At 42.7% G+C, this 17852-nt stretch overlaps 4 protein-coding genes across 4 annotated transcripts; 2 read left to right on the top strand and 2 right to left on the bottom strand.

The window, feature by feature from the left end:
- Positions 1 to 350: 350 nt before the first annotated feature.
- Positions 351 to 1416, bottom strand: EAF01_008146 (uncharacterized protein; the record flags this gene model as incomplete). The annotated part of the gene is made up of 4 exons (XM_038916402.1): positions 351 to 624; positions 679 to 749; positions 799 to 1179; positions 1378 to 1416. 4 exons carry the CDS (start codon positions 1414 to 1416, stop codon positions 351 to 353), a joined length of 765 nt encoding a protein of 254 aa, XP_038767764.1.
- Positions 1417 to 2819: 1403 nt separating this feature from the next.
- Positions 2820 to 6733, top strand: EAF01_008145 (uncharacterized protein; the record flags this gene model as incomplete). Its single annotated transcript, XM_038916401.1, has 2 exons — positions 2820 to 2924; positions 3047 to 6733. The coding sequence occupies 2 exons, from the start codon at positions 2820 to 2822 to the stop codon at positions 6731 to 6733; spliced, it is 3792 nt and encodes a 1263-aa protein (XP_038767763.1).
- Positions 6734 to 9033: 2300 nt separating this feature from the next.
- EAF01_008144 (uncharacterized protein) lies at positions 9034 to 10498 on the top strand (the record flags this gene model as incomplete). Its single annotated transcript, XM_038916400.1, has 6 exons — positions 9034 to 9124; positions 9198 to 9265; positions 9535 to 9721; positions 9767 to 9925; positions 10127 to 10192; positions 10250 to 10498. The coding sequence occupies exons 3-6, from the start codon at positions 9548 to 9550 to the stop codon at positions 10496 to 10498; spliced, it is 648 nt and encodes a 215-aa protein (XP_038767762.1). The 5' UTR covers positions 9034 to 9124; positions 9198 to 9265; positions 9535 to 9547.
- A 933-nt stretch (positions 10499 to 11431) lies between these two features.
- EAF01_008143 (uncharacterized protein) lies at positions 11432 to 12257 on the bottom strand (the record flags this gene model as incomplete). Its single annotated transcript, XM_038916399.1, has 2 exons — positions 11432 to 11961; positions 12080 to 12257. The coding sequence occupies 2 exons, from the start codon at positions 12255 to 12257 to the stop codon at positions 11432 to 11434; spliced, it is 708 nt and encodes a 235-aa protein (XP_038767761.1).
- Positions 12258 to 17852: the final 5595 nt, after the last annotated feature.

Genomic DNA, 17852 nt, shown 5'->3' with positions numbered 1-17852 from the left:
CAATAGGACCGCATTCCGACTGGTGACCATCTGAAGGACTGAACGCAAAGTTGACTCAGCGTCTTTGCATTCTGTTCCCAAGTCTCCGGCCGAAAGCATGTAGAGCGGGACTCGCATTTGCTCGGCAACAGATTCGGCAGTCAAAGTTTTCCAATCCCAGGGCCACCTGAAAGCAAAAAGATGATGCCTTTACCCTTGCCGCCAATGACATCATCGAACTTCGAAGGGGTTGAAATCTGAGAAGTTGCGATGGCGTGAATCACGTCCTTTTGTGAAGGAGAGAGAACTAAACTTTAAAATGCAGAGTTGCTCCAGGCGATGTCGGTCGGAACATCAACCAGAAATTTGAACTAAAGTTTCTCTTTTAGCGCATATCCTTTGAGAAGAGGTGAAAAAATGATGAGATGTTCTGAGCGGAGAGGTTTGATGGTGGAACAGGAAAAATCTTTATCAGTCTTCAAAGTTGAGTTTCTAGGAGAGCCATCGACTTCGTCCTCGTACAGCCCGTACTCATCGTTTTCATAGTCTGACTCTGGATCGACAATTTCAGAAGCCCTCTTATGGTCAACAGCCTTGAGGGACGAAACTTTGTTGGGATTGAATTTGCCATATGCACGAGTATCACTGACGATAGTATTAATTAGTGATTGTTAGCGGAGATGAAAGAGAAATACTTACATAATGATGCGACTATCAACGGTTACTTTGATAGGGCAGCCACATTCTGGATCTTCACCAACGGCAAAGGACTTGAAATATCTGTAGTGATAACCAAGATATTTTTTCAAATAGCTTTACGCGTTTGTAAAGCTCAGCTTTGATCTTCTTTTGATCTGGATGAAACTCGAGTGGAAAAATCGGAATTGTATCGATCTCAGTCGTGCCTAGAAACTCTGGAATCTCGTGGTGAACCAATTCAAAGCCAAATTTCTCACCATCCCAATTCACAACTTGACAGTCAACTCGATAGAAGTGGCCCTTCTTCTCATCGTCGATAGGACAGCCATAAACAAACTTTATAGTGGAAGCACGACCCCATATTTGCGTGTATAGTATCCAACCTAGTTGAAAAATAGTCCAGAAATGATCGTAGGTAACAACTTTGTTTTCAATGTAGTCGATCCTAGCCTCGGTCACATCTTTGAGTTCTGGCTCGAGAATCTTTTGTAAAGGAACAACCTGTGCTTTTGTATCTTTTTCTCGTTATCGATGGCCTGCAACAGTTGGATCTAGCGATGAACGAATGGATTGAAAGGGAATTTGATTTCGAGTCTCCGCAAACTTGTAGTCACACAAGGATAATCCTTCATGACTTTGTTTAAAACTTGCTTGAGTAATGGACTCTGAATGATGATACTATCCATTCCATTTTCTTACGAGAATCGAAGCTTTTCCGGTAGCGTACAAGAATGGCATAACGGGCGGTCTCCTCATTCTCAGCAGCATCTTCCACATCATCGGGATAATTGGCCGATCAAGTGCTATGGCCGTATCGATCTTTATTGGCCTCATACATTCCCTTAGTACCACACTCCATGCCGTCATTGATAGGAGTAGAAATGGGCATGTCCTGGCTCTCGGCTTCTGTTGACGTTTCGCAATGAGTTCAGTAATCTCAATACCGTTTGGACATGAGGATAAGAGAACAAGAAGTGAGAAGGTAGGGCGGAGCTTTGATGGTTGGGTTGAGGAAGGAGGGAGGAAGACGTGAGGGTGAATTGTGGATGCACGAAGGGAAGAACAAAGAGGTGGAAGGGGGAAGGTGGAGGACTACAAGGTGGCGAGAAGACACAGTGGTGCGACTCGATATGGAGGACCATCGATCCACTTGCCAAAATCAACATAACTTATTGTTAAGTGAATGTAGTATCGTTGCGCCATAATCGCTGTGTCTGATCAGCCTTCGTCCAAAGTTCGAGTCAAATTTGTATACTTTCACGCCATAAGTGTTTTCTCCTCTTACATCGAGCTGTATCCAGAGCTTCAAATCATGCTATCATGACACCAGTCAAACGGGAGGTATTTGTGACATGTCAGCCTTTAGAATAAACTGAGTTTGCGAAGTGGAAGATGGATGTCTCACACACGAATAGATCACTTGATCACACCACAATGCAAAAGCAAGCCGCCAAAAGGGAGTTCGTCGACAACTGGATGATGCTGTCAAATCTTTTCGATATATGAAAACCACATATATATGTGGAATGGGCCTGCTAAGGAAGACTGTCTAACGTTCGATTCTCGGTCAATAATGATAGATATTTAGTGGACGTTAAAAAGCAGTATAGAGTCAGCATCAAAGATTGCTCTACTTATAGATGAACTTTATAGCAGCCTGTGCCAGCACGGGGTAATCCTCTTTTTGTTTGGAAATTGGATAAGTTGAAAGATGTATCTCCAACTACAACTTGGAGATTTCTGATCGAGGGGATATTCAGGAGTTTCTAAACTTTGTCTCAGATATCCAATGTAGATGTAGTTCCTACTTGTTAGTGTGCAGAAGTTGAATATGATGAAAAGATTCACGTGCTGTAGCTGTCTTGCATTGTTCCAACCATTATGATTCATCCAGATTCTCTTGTACTGTCAGTGCCTTCTTTTTTGGTATTAGCTGCGTCAATGGAAACATTTAATTGATCACGTGTTGACGCACCAAAATCTTAAAAGCTCGACGCGTTTTACTTCTTTCGCCACGGATAATCTTATCTTACAGCATCTACTCTTCATCATACAGCTGAAGATAACATTTTACTTACTTCGACCTCAATTATTGATTTAAATTGACCGGCCACTTTGATCTTGAATATCAGCATGAAACGATGTTTAAATCTGTTAGTTTGGCTGCCATTGCGGCTATAAATGGTGAAGGTGTAGAAGAATTTGATACGCAGAGGTGTCTGCAACTGCAAGAAGAAATCATATCGGTAAGCCACATATGTGCTGATTTGATTGATCTCCGCTTTCACACTTTACAATCACCATTCCACAAATCACAGCATGGCAAAAACTTACAAGGGCAGCACTGACATCTTGTCTTCACCAATAGAGTAGTCCGGAGAGACCAGCCGCGGATAATGATATATCGTTTCCCGTCGTCGCGTCAAGCAATTATAGTTGTAATGTCGACGCGACAAACAATGTCCGTCATGATGCAGTAAATAGAAAACACCACCATCAACCCCAGGAAGTTTTTCATGAAATAAAGGTGGTCAGAGAATCCGATATTAATGCTCAACCATACGGAGAAAGTCCATTACCTCCAAATCCTGTACACAAAGCCGAATGGACGAGAGATGGTCTACCAGTATTGCCAACAGTAACGCGAGACAATGGAAAAAAATTGAAGCCATCCAATATTACCAGCAACCTGCTTCCATTGCCTTGTGCCCAGTTGAGAACCATGGAGGGTGAGGAATATACTCAAAAGAGTAATTTATCTTTGACTCAAGAGAATCCTGAGTCTCTTTACGAAGCCTTAGAGTTGCAAAGGTTAAGAGACCAGGCTCTTCTTGGAACAAATACCGAATTTTCTTCGAGCCCACGAATTCCAATCGAACGGGATGATCTGCCAGGTCCACAATCAAATGGCATATATGGAGATCCCAATTCGACACATACTGAGTCGACTGCACGTACATATGAGGAGAACGACACGGGGCACATAAACTTTGATACATTTCAACCAACATCGGTATCTGATGAAGGTTATTTCCAGTCAGAAGATCCGCCTGCTATTTACAGTACTCAAGATCCTGTGCAAGACACTCCTCTTGGCCCTCAGACTCCGGCTCCGTCGGTCAACCCATTTTCTGAAAAGGGTAGTGTAATGAAGCAGCATGAGCTGTTTGGCGCAACACAACCATCATCAATTGGACGACGTGGTGGCAGTCCTACATCATCCAGGCCATCGCCTGATGGTTATGAGGGATATCGATCCTCACAAGAAGTCGAACCTTCACCACTCGTACGACGCTCGGAGGTCGCTAGCGCAAGTACCCAACAATCCGAGCGATCTCTTGAACGCTCAACATCTACCGAGACACAAATTCCAATCGAATCTGTCCCAGTGTCAAATAAAATACAATCCTTCAATTCCGCTCTTCGAAAATTAACGTTGGTACGCGAACCTCAGGATATATATATATCCATGAAAGAGTCCCAAGAAAGAAGGAATAACTTAATCGTACGTGAGGTATCTTCTGGCTCGGAATCGGATTCTGATATTGAGGCACTACCCAAGAAGTTTCAAAAGGCGGCGAGAGAGAAAAAGAAGTTACGCGAGCAGACAGCCTTGATTAGGAAAAGACCAAATTCATCTGATAGACCCAATTCCGCAACAGAAGTCATTTCAATATCCGCCACAGCTATTACACACCAAAGGTCAATTAGTCATCAGCGCAAATCTTCAGAAGTGACATTTTCTCATACTCCCCAGGCCTCCGAGTCAACTCCGATCGCTGTGGAGGTTCCGGCTAGTGGTCGACGCCGAAGTATGCAGGAGGACTATATAGCCCAGTGTGATGCACGAGACACTCAACCAACACAGCAGGATATGATCGCTGATTCTCAAGGTGTTCCTTTGTCAAGCAACCTTGTTACCAGTTCTCCAGTGCCCGGACCACAAAATCGAGCGCCAGCCTGCTCTGATGTTGAAAAAGCAGGCCTGGAATCAACGAGCCCATCTCAAAGGCTACCAGAAAAGCAACAGCAGCCTCTGAGACAGGTTCCAAGTCAGCCCTTGGAAAGCAAAAACGTCGATCATGCAGATGGAATCCAAGGAAAGAATCCCACTGTATCTGCCCCGTCCGATCAGAATATGACTGCATCACCTAATGAAGCATCTGTCAGCGACGCTGTTGAAGAACTTGTCACCCAAAGACAGAATCTACCTTCGGATGGTGTCGCCTTCACTGTCCCGGAAACTAGTCCAGCTACTGATAGATTAATTCCTATGACTGAGATCGCAGAAATTTCTCTCAGCATAGCGAATAATGATGAGTTAGATGACTTGCCAGGATTTAACATGGACGATGAGTTCAACGAGGTTATTGGTGTGTCTACTCATCATACTCCGAAACACCAATCTCATTTTGATCCACCACTTGCTACTACGCCTAGTCGTTTCGACATAATCCCTAACGGCTCTGCTGGCACAGCCTCGTCGGGACTTTCATCGGCTCCCAGTACAATAGAACCTCCGACTCCTATCTTTCGAGAGGTCTCCGAAGCAGAGAAAGTTGAGTCCAACTCACCTGGAAGAGAGCTGTCGACTGAGCCTTCTCACTTGAACATCTCAGCAGATGATTCTAAGGTTGCTCCGGGAGATGTTTCTTCTCCATTGGCCTCGACTGAACATGATGCGAAGCCTACCGAAACAGCCCCGACTGAGGCGGCACATCTTCCACCCACAGAAAGAGGGCAAGGAAGCTTACATCAAAGAACGCCACGTACATCTACTCGATTATCGAAGGGCCAATTCGGAGAGCCGCCTATCACACAGCAACAACCAAGAGTGGCTAGAAATACTAGGCTTTCGAGTGTGTCGTCTACAACTTTGAATCCTCTTTCATCCACTGCTGAGTCAGATTTGGTATCTCCATCCGTTTCTAATTCTAACACGAGTACAAGAGGTCGAGCAAGAGGTCGACCCAGAGGCAGTGCTGCCACTAAGTTCAAAAAATCTATCGGGGGAACTGCTTCGCCAGCTACGAAAAGACACCATACCCGAAGCTCTGTGAGCCCGGAAGAGCAAGAAGATGCTATTCCAGCACCTATCTCAAATCGAAAATCAATTCTACCATCACAGGCAGAAAGTGAAGATCCACTGGCACTATCAACACCGCCTTCAAAAACCTCGTTGGATAGTAAGAAATCAATGGACAGTCTATTCGAGGGAATGGCTTTCGCTGTCTCATACGTGGACGCAGATAAAGATAAACAAGTTGCGATCCGTCTAATCAAACAACACGGTGGTCGAATATTAGACGACGGATTCGAAAACTTGTTTACACCAACGATTCCCCCCTCAAAATTCCGTACCGGAAATAGCGAGACTGGAGAGACGGAGCTTGAAATTGCTTCTTCGGAGGTAAACGTTGGTTTCGTCGCACTGATTGCGGATGAGCATTCGAGAAAGGCCAAGTATATGCAAGCGTTGGCACTTGGGCTCCCATGTATCTCAGGGCGGTGGATTTCTCATTGTGTTGAAAAATGTGCTATTATCGATTGGCTACCATATCTTCTCTCGGCTGGGACCTCCTCATTCTTAGGTGGAGCTGTGAAAAGTCGATATTTACGCCCATATTCTGCTTCCAATGCGAATCTCAATGATACTTTCACTCAGAGATCAAAATTGCTCGATGGGAAATCCATTCTGATCGTTACTGGAAAGGGTAAAGCTGGCGAGAAGCGGAAACCCTACACATTTCTGACTCGTGCTCTTGGCCCAACCCGCCTTGGCCAGGCACAAGATCTCAAGCAAGCGAGAGAAATGCTTCTCGATGCAGAGAGCAAACACGCCAGCTACGATTGGCTTTATGTGGATGGAAAGCAAGATGTGGAGGCAGCCGTGTTCGAAAATACCCCAGCAAGCACTTCAGCTGGTGGCCGAAAACGAAAGCGAGCTTCGATACAGGAAGAGGATGCTTCACCAGCATTGCCTAAACGCATCAGGGTTGTCAATGATGAGGTCATGATTCAAAGCTTGATATTAGGCCAACTTATTGAGGATTAGAGGCCCCCAAATTTCTATTCAAACTTTCTTTTGAGCTATTAATTCAGCATGTACGATTACGGTTTGCATAAATTATATAGCGGGACAGACCATGGACAAGTAAATTCATGAATAACTGGGTCATAAACGGCGCATGAAAAGGTGGGATTGCATGGGAGAGCTTACGTGCATCAATGGATGGGTGGGAATACCAATTTACTTTTGGGCGTTTTGCTAGAAGGGTGATAGGGAATCGATATAAAGTCGAAGTGTAAGATATATTGCGAGCTGCAGTTTGTTAGAAACTAGTTGCACGAATAATGCAGTTGATGTTCTGACTTTGTGAAGTTTTGAGAGTAGTGCGATGCTTGAATGTGCAGGTGGTATTGGTTTCTTTTGTGATGATGTAGATACCGATGGTCTTTGAGTACAGTGCATTAGGATAAAGTCTTATTCCAATTGCATGCTTTGCGCACCCTTTATCAACCATACACAATATTTCAAAATACAAAGCGGTCTTGAAGAATAGTAATTCAAGATAAGCCTCAAGTAAATCTCTGATGAACGATAGTGGATCTGCTATATTTACCACTTATTTGCTGTAGGTGCAGGCTAATGTTGATTCACTTTGAGAACGCATTGGATGCTTTTGAAGCTGAGTAAATTCATGTGCAAACCCTATCGATCAATTGAAAGTAGTATAACGCTCATCCTCAGATCTTTAGGTCTGTTGGCTCTGTTTGACCTCTGTTTCGTTCATCAATTCGGGATACATACTCAACGTGACTGGAAGGTTGTATACCTAATAAGTAACTATGGTTTGCTTTGGTGCAGAGTACTCTGTGCGGTATTCACTAGGTACCATGCGCGGGTCGTTCTTTCCAGCTTTATACGTGAGGTATATTATTACTCTCACGGTGCAAAACTATGTCACTTTTGTAATGGAGAATAGTCCTGAGTACTTTCTCTTTTTGGCACGTTCAGTTTCAGTTTCGTGGTGAGCTTCTCTTATCGCAGTATCCGATTAGATGAGCTCTTAATTACTATTACTATCATCTTTCCTCATTATAATTTGCTGTCACGGTAAGCGCCTTCCGAATTTGATGTTTACGTGACGCGTTTAGTATTTTTGTTAGTCGCGTCTGGCTGCTGCTGTCACTTTTTAGTGTGATGTACTAGTCTTTCTTAGCGTCATCTTAGTTAGCTTTTGAAAATCATTGGAAGGAACCAGTCCATTTCGAAGCCAGGCAATTACACTTAACGGCTCCAAATGTTTCAACCTTTCTAAAATCAGTTTCTAGATACATAGTTCCTTTCGGCAGGAATTATGGGTGTATATAAGGTTACATATAGATCGCCAATCGTTGGGAAGGAGGATTCGTGATAATACTTCAGTTACCTGGATAAAATGATTCCAATAGGCTTTAAGTCGACCACCCTACTTTCGGGCCACCCCTGTTTTGGGCCACTCTTTTACACCAAAAATCGCTTTTTTGGCCTATTAATATCTCTATCAATATATAATCTAATTTAATAAAAATTTAAATATATATAATTTAAGCCATTTAAGGTTTATTCTGAAATTTTTAGATTTTTAGGATTTTTCTGTATTGAGATCTAGAGCTTCAAAATATCGATTTTTTAATTTGTATAGGAATTACATATAAATTTAAAACTTTTATAAAATCTTTAATAACTTTTTAACAATAATTATTAAAAGAAAACTATATATCTTTTTGAAAGTTTTGAATTTAAATTTATATAGAAATTCAAAAAAAAATTAAAAAAAATTAATAGATATAGAGATATAGTATATAATGAGTTTAGAGTAGTATAAATAATTCCTGTAATTTTGAAGGTATTCTTTTAAATATCTATTTATAGGAAATTTTCTTTTTTTTCTAAATCTTTTAAAATAGATATATTATAAACTTATAATAAAACTTTTTAGTTTATTTTTAATAATTTTTATTAAAAAGTTATTAAAGATTTTATAAAAGTTTTAAATTTATATGTAATTCCTATACAAATTAAAAAATCGATATTTTGAAGCTCTAGATCTCAATACAGAAAAATCCTAAAAATTTAAAATTTTCAGATTAGATTTAAAACAATCTGAATTATATATATACAAATTTTCAATAAATTCTATCTATAAATAAGAAAGTTAAAAATTCCATTTTTTGAGATTTTTAGTGGTAAAGAGTGGCCCAAAACAGGGGTGGCCCGAAAGTAGGGTACCCGACTTATAGCACGAAACTAACGAAAAAAAAATATATACTTTTAAAGTACTTCACGCTTTCACAACCTTCTAGTAGTCGGCAAAATCAAAACCTACAAGTACTCATCTTCTCATCAGTTTTTCTGATTTTCTTCTCTTTTTCTCTTTGGCCCGATCTCGATTTTCACAGTGTACGTATCCTCTCCTTCCAACACTCCATATCTCTCTTTGGTATTCCACTTTGCTAATTGATACGCGGAACAGTCCACGACATCCATCAAAGAACTCCAATAGCAACAACAACAAGAACAACCATCATGTCGGGATCAGAGGTAAGACACCCTTTCATAATGTCTCTCCCTTGGTCTGCCAGCCTTCACTTTCTCTATATACATGGCGTAATATCCCCAATGGGAGTTGTATTACCATTCCTCCTCTTTGAATGACTTGGGCATGTACGACTCCTATAGATCAGTGGGATCATCAAACCAGCCTACTTTGGTATGGGGGAGTTGTCCTCAGACTTTTCGGGGAGCAGTTGCCTTGTATGAAGCAGTGGTTCAAAAAAGAAGCGAAATCCTACTTGAAAAAGTAGGCATAGTTGGACGCTCGGGATGCAGTTTCACCCGGGCGGAGCGTTAGGAGCTTGCCGAGTACTATGGTCGTGTGCTGTGCGTGTATCACCGGCCAGTCCGCTTCCGTTCGACCCTTTGAGCTGTGCGTGTATCACCGGCCCAGAGACGATCTTGAACACTCTCTTGAGATGCTGGGCCCTGGGTCAGACATTGGTGTCTTACTCAGCATTGCACATCGCTGACAGCTGTCTTATATAGAATCGTCGAAGATACCAGCCTCGCTCCGAAGTTCGTCGGGCCGCCGCGGCGGAGATTCCCTCTCTTCCTCCGACCCTCACCAACGACCATCACCACATACATTTGACGAACCAAGGTGATGGTCGTTCCGTAGAGGAGGAGAGGGATCTCCTTTTATTTGTAAGTCACCCTTGTCTCCCCGTCTTTCTATTGGTTCAATCTATCTGGTAGTATGAACATGTCTGATTGTCCAATTTGCTCTGATGGTCTATGATCAAGTGATTATTTACATTGATCTGATTTACCCCGATCACTTAGTTGTTTGGAATGATCTCATTGTTTGAAGTGCCTATATTGTTCCAAAGCTAACAGTACATTTAGGAATATCAACTGCGGGAGGAGGAGACGGTGCGAGCTGCCGGGCTCCAACTGGAGCAAATGGAGTTTGTAAGCAATCCATAGCAAACCTAGCCCCGAATATCCAATTTCTAATCGTACGATCAGAATCATTATCTCCGAATGAGGGAGATGAGGTTGGACCCGGGGTTCCGGGAAAGAGAACTCCTCCTTCGGGAGCGAGAGATGGGCCTTCGGGAACGTCAGTGGCGCCTTCGGGCACAGAAGATTATTTTCTTCTCTTTTTTGGCGCTCTTCGGAGCTTATGTTTTAATTCTGTTTCTCCGCCTTCGGGCAAACAACTATGTTGCGGAGGGAGAGGGAGGAGAGGGGGGGAGAGGGGGGAGAGGAGATTGAGTGGGTGAGTGAGGTGGTGGAGGTGGTGGCGGGATGGGTGGAGGGAGAGGTGGATGGTTGAATGAGTGGGTGGATATGGATGTATAGTATTTTTTACTTCTTTCATTTTTTCCTCCTGTATTTTTTTGTTTTCTTTTGTTCTTTTGGGCGTTTGGCGTTTGGAGTTGGAGTTGGAGCTTGGAGTTTGGCATTCGGCGATTTTGCTTCTCTTTTGTATTTAATTTTGATTTTTTTTTCAATTTAGTATTCATTGTCCTTCACATTAAAGTGGATTTTCAGACGAGAACAATATTTCATACGAGCTGAGTGAATAAAATCGATTGGAGGTATCAAGTCAGTTTGGTCAAACAAACTTCAAAAGATGACAAGTAGTTCAAAACACATATCCTCCTTGTTCTTATTTCATCAAACAAATGATCGTAGATCCTATCAACTTCTCATGTCTTCCTCGAGAGCTAGTGAAAGTCTCATAATAGATATCTCATTCTAGCCCCACAACTTAATCTTTCTCTTCACTCACCAGAATACTTGTGCTAGTAGCCTCACTCGACGCCACCAAAGTATCCCTCCAAGTGAACCCCCCCATCATCAATTATAATCGGCGAGAAAACTCGATAGAGTAGGTGTGGGCCAAAACCCACTATCATCCCAGGTAGTAGTACCTGTCGCAGTCGTCGTAGCCGTACAAACTCCAGCCGTTATCGTCTCAGTCGTCGTATGTTCGATGGGCATAGGATCGATGACTAAAGTCACCGTTGTAGTCGCTGGTTCACATATTGCGGACGATGCAGGCAGGAATGGAAAATCCGCCGTGACGCTACTGGTTATGGTGATGATGCGTTCGGAGATTTGATCACCGTCGGGTGGGTATACGGTGGTGGTCGTGGCGCGCAGTGATTGCCAAGGAGTGGGATCACAGGGGTAATGACCTGCTTAGTAAGTTGTAGTGGTTGTGTAAGTGAGATAGTCGTAGATGGCTGTTACTAGAGTTGTGGTGAGGATGTTTGTGGTGGTGGTACATGGTGCGGAGAGATCTGGACGCGTTATGAATTGCGTGGTTGTGGTGGTGGTTGTGGCAGTAAGACGATTGGATAGTATTTGGTCGGCGACTAGTGTTATGGTAGTAGTTACTGTCTTGACGATTCCATCGGCGGTTCGGATGATAGTTGTGGTGGTGGGTATGGAGGTTGTGATGGTTTGGGTTTGAATGGGTGGATAGGTGGGACAGATTGTTATGAATGCGGTGGTGGGAACTCCGGGGCCAGCATAACAGGAACAGACTGATGAGATGGAGGACTGGATGGCAGTATTGCTAAGACCTTTTATGCATGCGCTTGCGGGTCCTTTCTTGTCGAATATAAGGGTGTTTTTGCGTCCGGGAGAGGTAAATGAGGAACAGAATGATTGGATGTAGGTGTTAGAGGAGGTGAAAGCTGTGGCCCAGGCACTTTGACAAGAATTTCCTATTAGAGAATGTTAGACATTGCGAGAGAAGGGAAGGGCGATTGTATTTTAGAGTTTAAAGAGTGAGTGGGTGATATGGATTAAGACGAAGGGAGAATAGAAAACCGACATCCATACTTCCACATCTTATACTAACGGTCGATGTAGTACATGTGATAGGGATAGGATCTACAATTGGAGAGGGACGAACTGTAGGAAGATCACGTTGTAATGGGGGTGGAACATTAGCAGCATATACATGAGCCGCAACAACGAAGGCGCACAAAAGCCGAGCTAAATTAGAGACTCGCATCATATTGAAGGAGAGAAAGGATATGATAACAGATACTGGTGTGTACATCCTCGTGATTAGGGGATGCATCATGATCTTTATATGTTCAATCTTACGGCATGTCCGCAGTACTGAGACTTGTCACTAAATCCTACATTCCAACGTCACACGGGTCGTTGCGGAGGACTTTTATGGTGGCAGTAGCGATGAGTCAATACTACCAAGTAGAAGAATCTCCAACCCCGCCATCGATATAGCCTGACATGATAGGTCAATTTGGCGCAGGAATATCCCTTATAATTTTGGTGGAGGTCAGGAGAATACCCACATTCCTTTTTCGGTCTTGGCGGAATTTTCTCATATTTCTAGAGCTGGAGAAGTAAAATTTCTTCGGGGTTTTCGGTTATTGTGAAGAACTCATGATGTTTTGCATGAGATATATCGGGTTCATCCGTTGGATGGAGATTGGATGGTGCTAGATTAAGGTCAAGATACTCGGTGATCCAAAATAGAAACTTCGTTCGGTCATTTTTAGAAAGCATGAGAAGTTATATGTCTAGAGATCTCTAGGCACTTAAGATTCTATCTTTAAGTGACCAAGGCGCGAAAAGTCCGGGGAATTTTGCCTTAAAAATATATCATATGGTAGCTGAAGAATTCTTATCTTATACCACACAGACTGATGTGAATTTCAAAAAAAAAATCTTTCTATAAATGAAAGTGGTCATCTATCCCAGGGGACTTTCTTGAAGCGGTCAATAAATACAAATTACTCGAATTTCACCAACCTCTAGCATCTCTTAGTTGGTGTCTGAAAAAGTCTTTCGCATCGATATATTTCAACAGAGGAAGAAAGACGTTAAAGAGTGTGTGCGTTCATATATGTGCTGACTTCGGACATGTATCTTACTTGAAGTTTTACGAGAGAGTACCAGATTCATTGATCAAAGCGCCAACACCGTAATATACATTAATGACCTCTCCATCTAGCCCTCCCTCTCCACGCATCACTACCACACGACGTTGGAGCACCAACCAAATTCTGAAGACCACGCAAAAAAGCATTGTTCTGCCCGAAAGCTATTCAACTTCCGTAACGTCTATTTCTGGCTGCTAAAAGAGATCTCGTTCCCGGTCACGGAACGACCATTTCAGCCCCGGATCTGGGAGTTTGTGGTTCTAATAATGTAGAGACAGAATTAGGACAACCGAATACTGCGATGATTTCCTTGCGAGGATCAGTTTCTTTATTCGCACGCTAGAAACATATTCAGTCTCGTGCTCGCTCCAACCCCTTCGCGCAAAGAACATTCCTGGTCGTACAATTAAATGTAGAACAAATGAGTACCGAAAGAAACTGAAGATGATCACATGGCTCTTACACTAGCTATTCAGAAGTTGGTGCTAAACAGTGGATAAATTGTTGAAATAGTCTCACGATTATTTCTCTGATTGGAGATCTAGAGTTAAACGTCTCTGCTGTGCACAGATTGTTGCCATTCGTTAGTCTGGAAAATCAGTTTCTAGTTTGGAAAGACATCGGCACGAATGATGAGAAACGCCTGTTCTGGACGGGGTTTGCGTCTTACAATGAATTTTGGGAGTTGTTTAAAGCATGACGAAGTCGAAGTCTGTCCTAAGTGATTTTGGACAGCGTGGTAAATTTCGATCGTATAGCTGATATCTAAGACATGGCATGATGGAGCGGACTTCCTCCGAATGAAAAAAATAACCCTTAAAACAAGCCAAGTAGATTTCGAACTTCATGATATCAGATCATACCGTTGTATCTCTGCTCATCATTGAATGGAAGCTATTCTTGTCTCGTTCTACTCTTTCAAGTTGTACCTACACTCCAGATTTTGACAAGAGCCGCTAGCTAAGTAGTGCAATCACATGTGGCAGGAGACAGCGCAAGAAACTGGCACCAGTCTCTCGTTTGAGTAAGGTACCAAATTGCCATGAGATTTGAGAGAGCATTAAATTATACATTCAGAAAGGGAGAAAACCGGAGAAGATATTCTTGACAGAAAAAACCTGAAATTGGTTGTCCATATCGAGAAAAAACCAGTATACTGCAAGAAAATTTGGATGAAATATATCGCAACTCCGTTTCTAGCCAATCAACTATATTAATAATCAAGACCTAGAATCTCAAGGGTTTCCAAAAGCAGAAGCAAAGTAAAAAATGATGAAGCGATTCTCAATTTGTTGGTCTACTGGCCTTTTTTCCATTCCAAGTACCTTCAATCGTTCCTAGGATACGTACCATTCCTCCATCCCTCTCCCATTTCTATCTGATCCCCGCTAATCTTCCTTCTTCCCCCCATAAGCTACTAATCCACTCATTCGACCCTTTTCTCTCTCTCCCTTATCTTTCCTCCTCCTGTGAATCATCCCATCTATTCTCCCTAACTTCTCTATTCCACAGCTACCCCATAGACCATAAAATACCATACCATTATTCAATTAACCTTTCACAAGAAACGGAGGCTTCAAAGAGGTGCAAGATTTTTCAGACGCCAGAGATCAAGTGGTCTAAAGTTAAACAAGTTCTCCCGTGTTATAGTTCCCAAGATAATCTTTTGCCACCATCCTTGTTATGCATCTCAGGTTGTCAGAGACTCAGAGCCAAAAGACGATTTCCTGACAACATCGAAAGAATTGCCGGGTGCGATATGAGAATGAAGACTGCTTTTCTGGTCCACAATCTTTACTGCCCTGTTTATCGCAGAAATGCACTTGGCTCTCTCCGAAAGCAGAATGGCAACGATCCCAGGCATCTACAGATCCTTTGCTTTCAAGCAAGGTGTCTTTCACAGATTCCACTTCAATACTCTTCGTGAAACTATAAAGGCTCAATGTGTTTCGAAACTCTTGCAGTTGGAGTTGTATTTGGTAAAACGAATGTTGTCCGTGGCTCTAGGCAGCATGAAGAAGCTTGCAAAGATACTTCAAATGTCAAAATCTCCACACCTTTACCAACTTATGTGAACGTCATCACGAAGTTCAGCAGAGGACACATGGATTGAATTCCAATTATCGAGATAAATATTAGGAGTCAGAAGTATTCTTCTCTACGATTATCACGTGTAGCGTACCCCGCTCGCTTCTCCTCCACCCCCTTTTTTCATCTCACTTCATCCCATCAATGCTTACCTAATAACAACTAACTCTTGGTCAAGCTACCTCCACTTCAACTTCCCGTTCCACCTACTAGCGACCAACCCACCCCACTCACAGACGCGTTGCCACGACACGACATCATAATCCACACCTGCCATCCGCATCGGCACGACTTTCCGATCCTTCCGTGCGCATACATCGGGCTACGATCAAAGGAGGAAGGACTCGAGGAAATTCTCCATGACAGACATGATGTGTATACACGGGGAAGAATGTAATAGGCAAGAAGCGTGGGATTTGAGGCTGGACAGCGGGGCGGAGAGATGACACGTGAGATGCTGAAAGAGAAGTCGGCAAATGATCGGATTTTATGAGATGGGATTTTGCGGGGCGAGAAAGGTAACAAGATACTACTTGCAAGAGTACTACTCTTGAGCTACTCTACTCCGTGTAGTAGTAGTAAATTCTTGATCGATTCAGTCTATCTATAGCTAAGCTACGCTGACTATGCTACTCCGTGTACATTAATAGTATTATCTCTAAAATTGCCTTACTTGTCGACGACCTTGTTGGATAGATATTATGTAATAAAGAGTAGAGAAACGGGCCAAGGGGAGCCAATATGGTAAAAAACGAAGTGAGTTTGTTTAGTTCCGCGCGATACATTATCCGCGCACAGCCTGCATCGAAATCCACGAATCAAAATCACCACCGTAAAACTCTCTCTGCCAAGCGCGAAACTAAATCTCTAGTATCGCCCAAATCCGTAAATCGACGAATCGGGGATAATGTTACTCAAGGCAGACAAATTTCCACCCGCTAGAAACCATCATGAAGATCTTCAGGAATCAAGGAAATTATGATCGTTTAGTATGTGGGCCACAGAAAAAAAAAAGAATATTATTCAGTTTCAGGAAACAACAATCGAGCGCCAAGAGAAAGCGCTCGTGTAGATCCCTCGTCGGAAGATATTTGATACGCAGCCCTATGATTATATGCAGAGACGCCATGGTCAGGAACCCGGTCCAGCGGCAAGAGACCTACTGGAAAGAAAAGCTCCGAAACGACCCATGGGAATGTGAAAATGATAGACCGGTAGAACAAATGGAATACGAAATGGAGATTTAGATACGGCCTCGCCACTCCTAGGATGATGAAGGGATTTAGGCGACGCTCGATGTGCTTTGGATCAACTAGTGAAATGTAACGTTGGAACCGTTTTTCGAATTGATCGACAAGCGAGGAATAGAAGACAATGAGACGTTTGAAGGATGGTTGATCGTCTCTTGACCGCGCGCCTAGTGTAACCACTGGAACAAGATGTGGATTTGATACCGGTAGTAGCACAGCATCCAAGGTACGGAGAAAACTCCGTATGTATCTTTATTGATCCTGTGACTTTGGTTATATTAAATAGCCAACTCAATGTTTTATGAATGAAATCATCAACTCTATGACCGACCGTACATAGAACCTCAGCCCACCAAGAGACATGACGAAATTTGTGAGCTCCGTTTCACATGGAAAGATATCCGCCAAGGCTATAAGTAACACAAGTCCATCAACCCATATGCCGCCAGGATGCAACATACAATCGAGGCTGAAGCCGATTCGGCATCAAGTGAAGCGCACCACAAGACATCTTTGATAAAACGAATCAAAGCTTGCCAATCCGTTACCGAGTCTTCGGAGAGGGTTCCGATCGATAAGAATGTGATGATGTGATAATGTTGTGATAGTAAGTAATGTGGCTTTTGTGGCAAGTGAGGGGTTGGATATTAGTGTTTCGATTCTGGCTCATGATGAGGGACAGACGAATAGATATAATCAGTAATTGAAACGGGACCAGCCAAATCTCAACCCGAAAATGAAGTCGCAATGGGAATAATCATATAAAACGCAAGACAAATACACAGCATCAAGAAAGAGTTGGTGTTTCGATTTTGGTTTCTGATGGGGGGACGAATACATATATTTTGTAATCGAAATGGAAAATAATCAAATCTCAGCTAGATAACCTTTATATAAAATTGCTCTATAAATCATAATACATAACGCAACAAAAATACAAGTAACCTTAGTCGGAGTGAAGAAAATTCCTCTCTCCTCCCCCTCACTACCAATTCCCGCCCACTCATCAATATTGATGTTTCGAGTTTTTGATTTTGATATTCATGAAAGTTGAGGGGTAAATAGGTAAACAAACAAGTAAGCGCCATTACAAGACATCAATCCCAAACAAGGCATAAATGATAGCACGATCCTAACTCGCCATATGCTACATCTCCAAGCTAAATCAACACAAAAGAATTCCTGCTCCCTTACCCGATTATATATTTTAACAAATGGATATTTCGATCTTACTTACTAGTGGCACATCATATTCCTAATCCGAAGCATTGAGGAGACCTCGAACAAATATGTAAGTAAGGTAAGCGCCAACCGTCAATTGTGCAGTTGGAATGAGGGGTATGAGGGGTATGAGGGGTTAGA

Source organism: Botrytis porri (genome assembly GCF_014898465.1).
Source record: "Botrytis porri strain MUCL 3234 chromosome Unknown BPOR_011, whole genome shotgun sequence".
NCBI classification, from domain to species: Eukaryota; Fungi; Ascomycota; class Leotiomycetes; order Helotiales; family Sclerotiniaceae; genus Botrytis; species Botrytis porri.
Note: the sequence above shows the minus strand (reverse complement) of the source record. Positions and strands in the feature narration are given on the sequence as shown.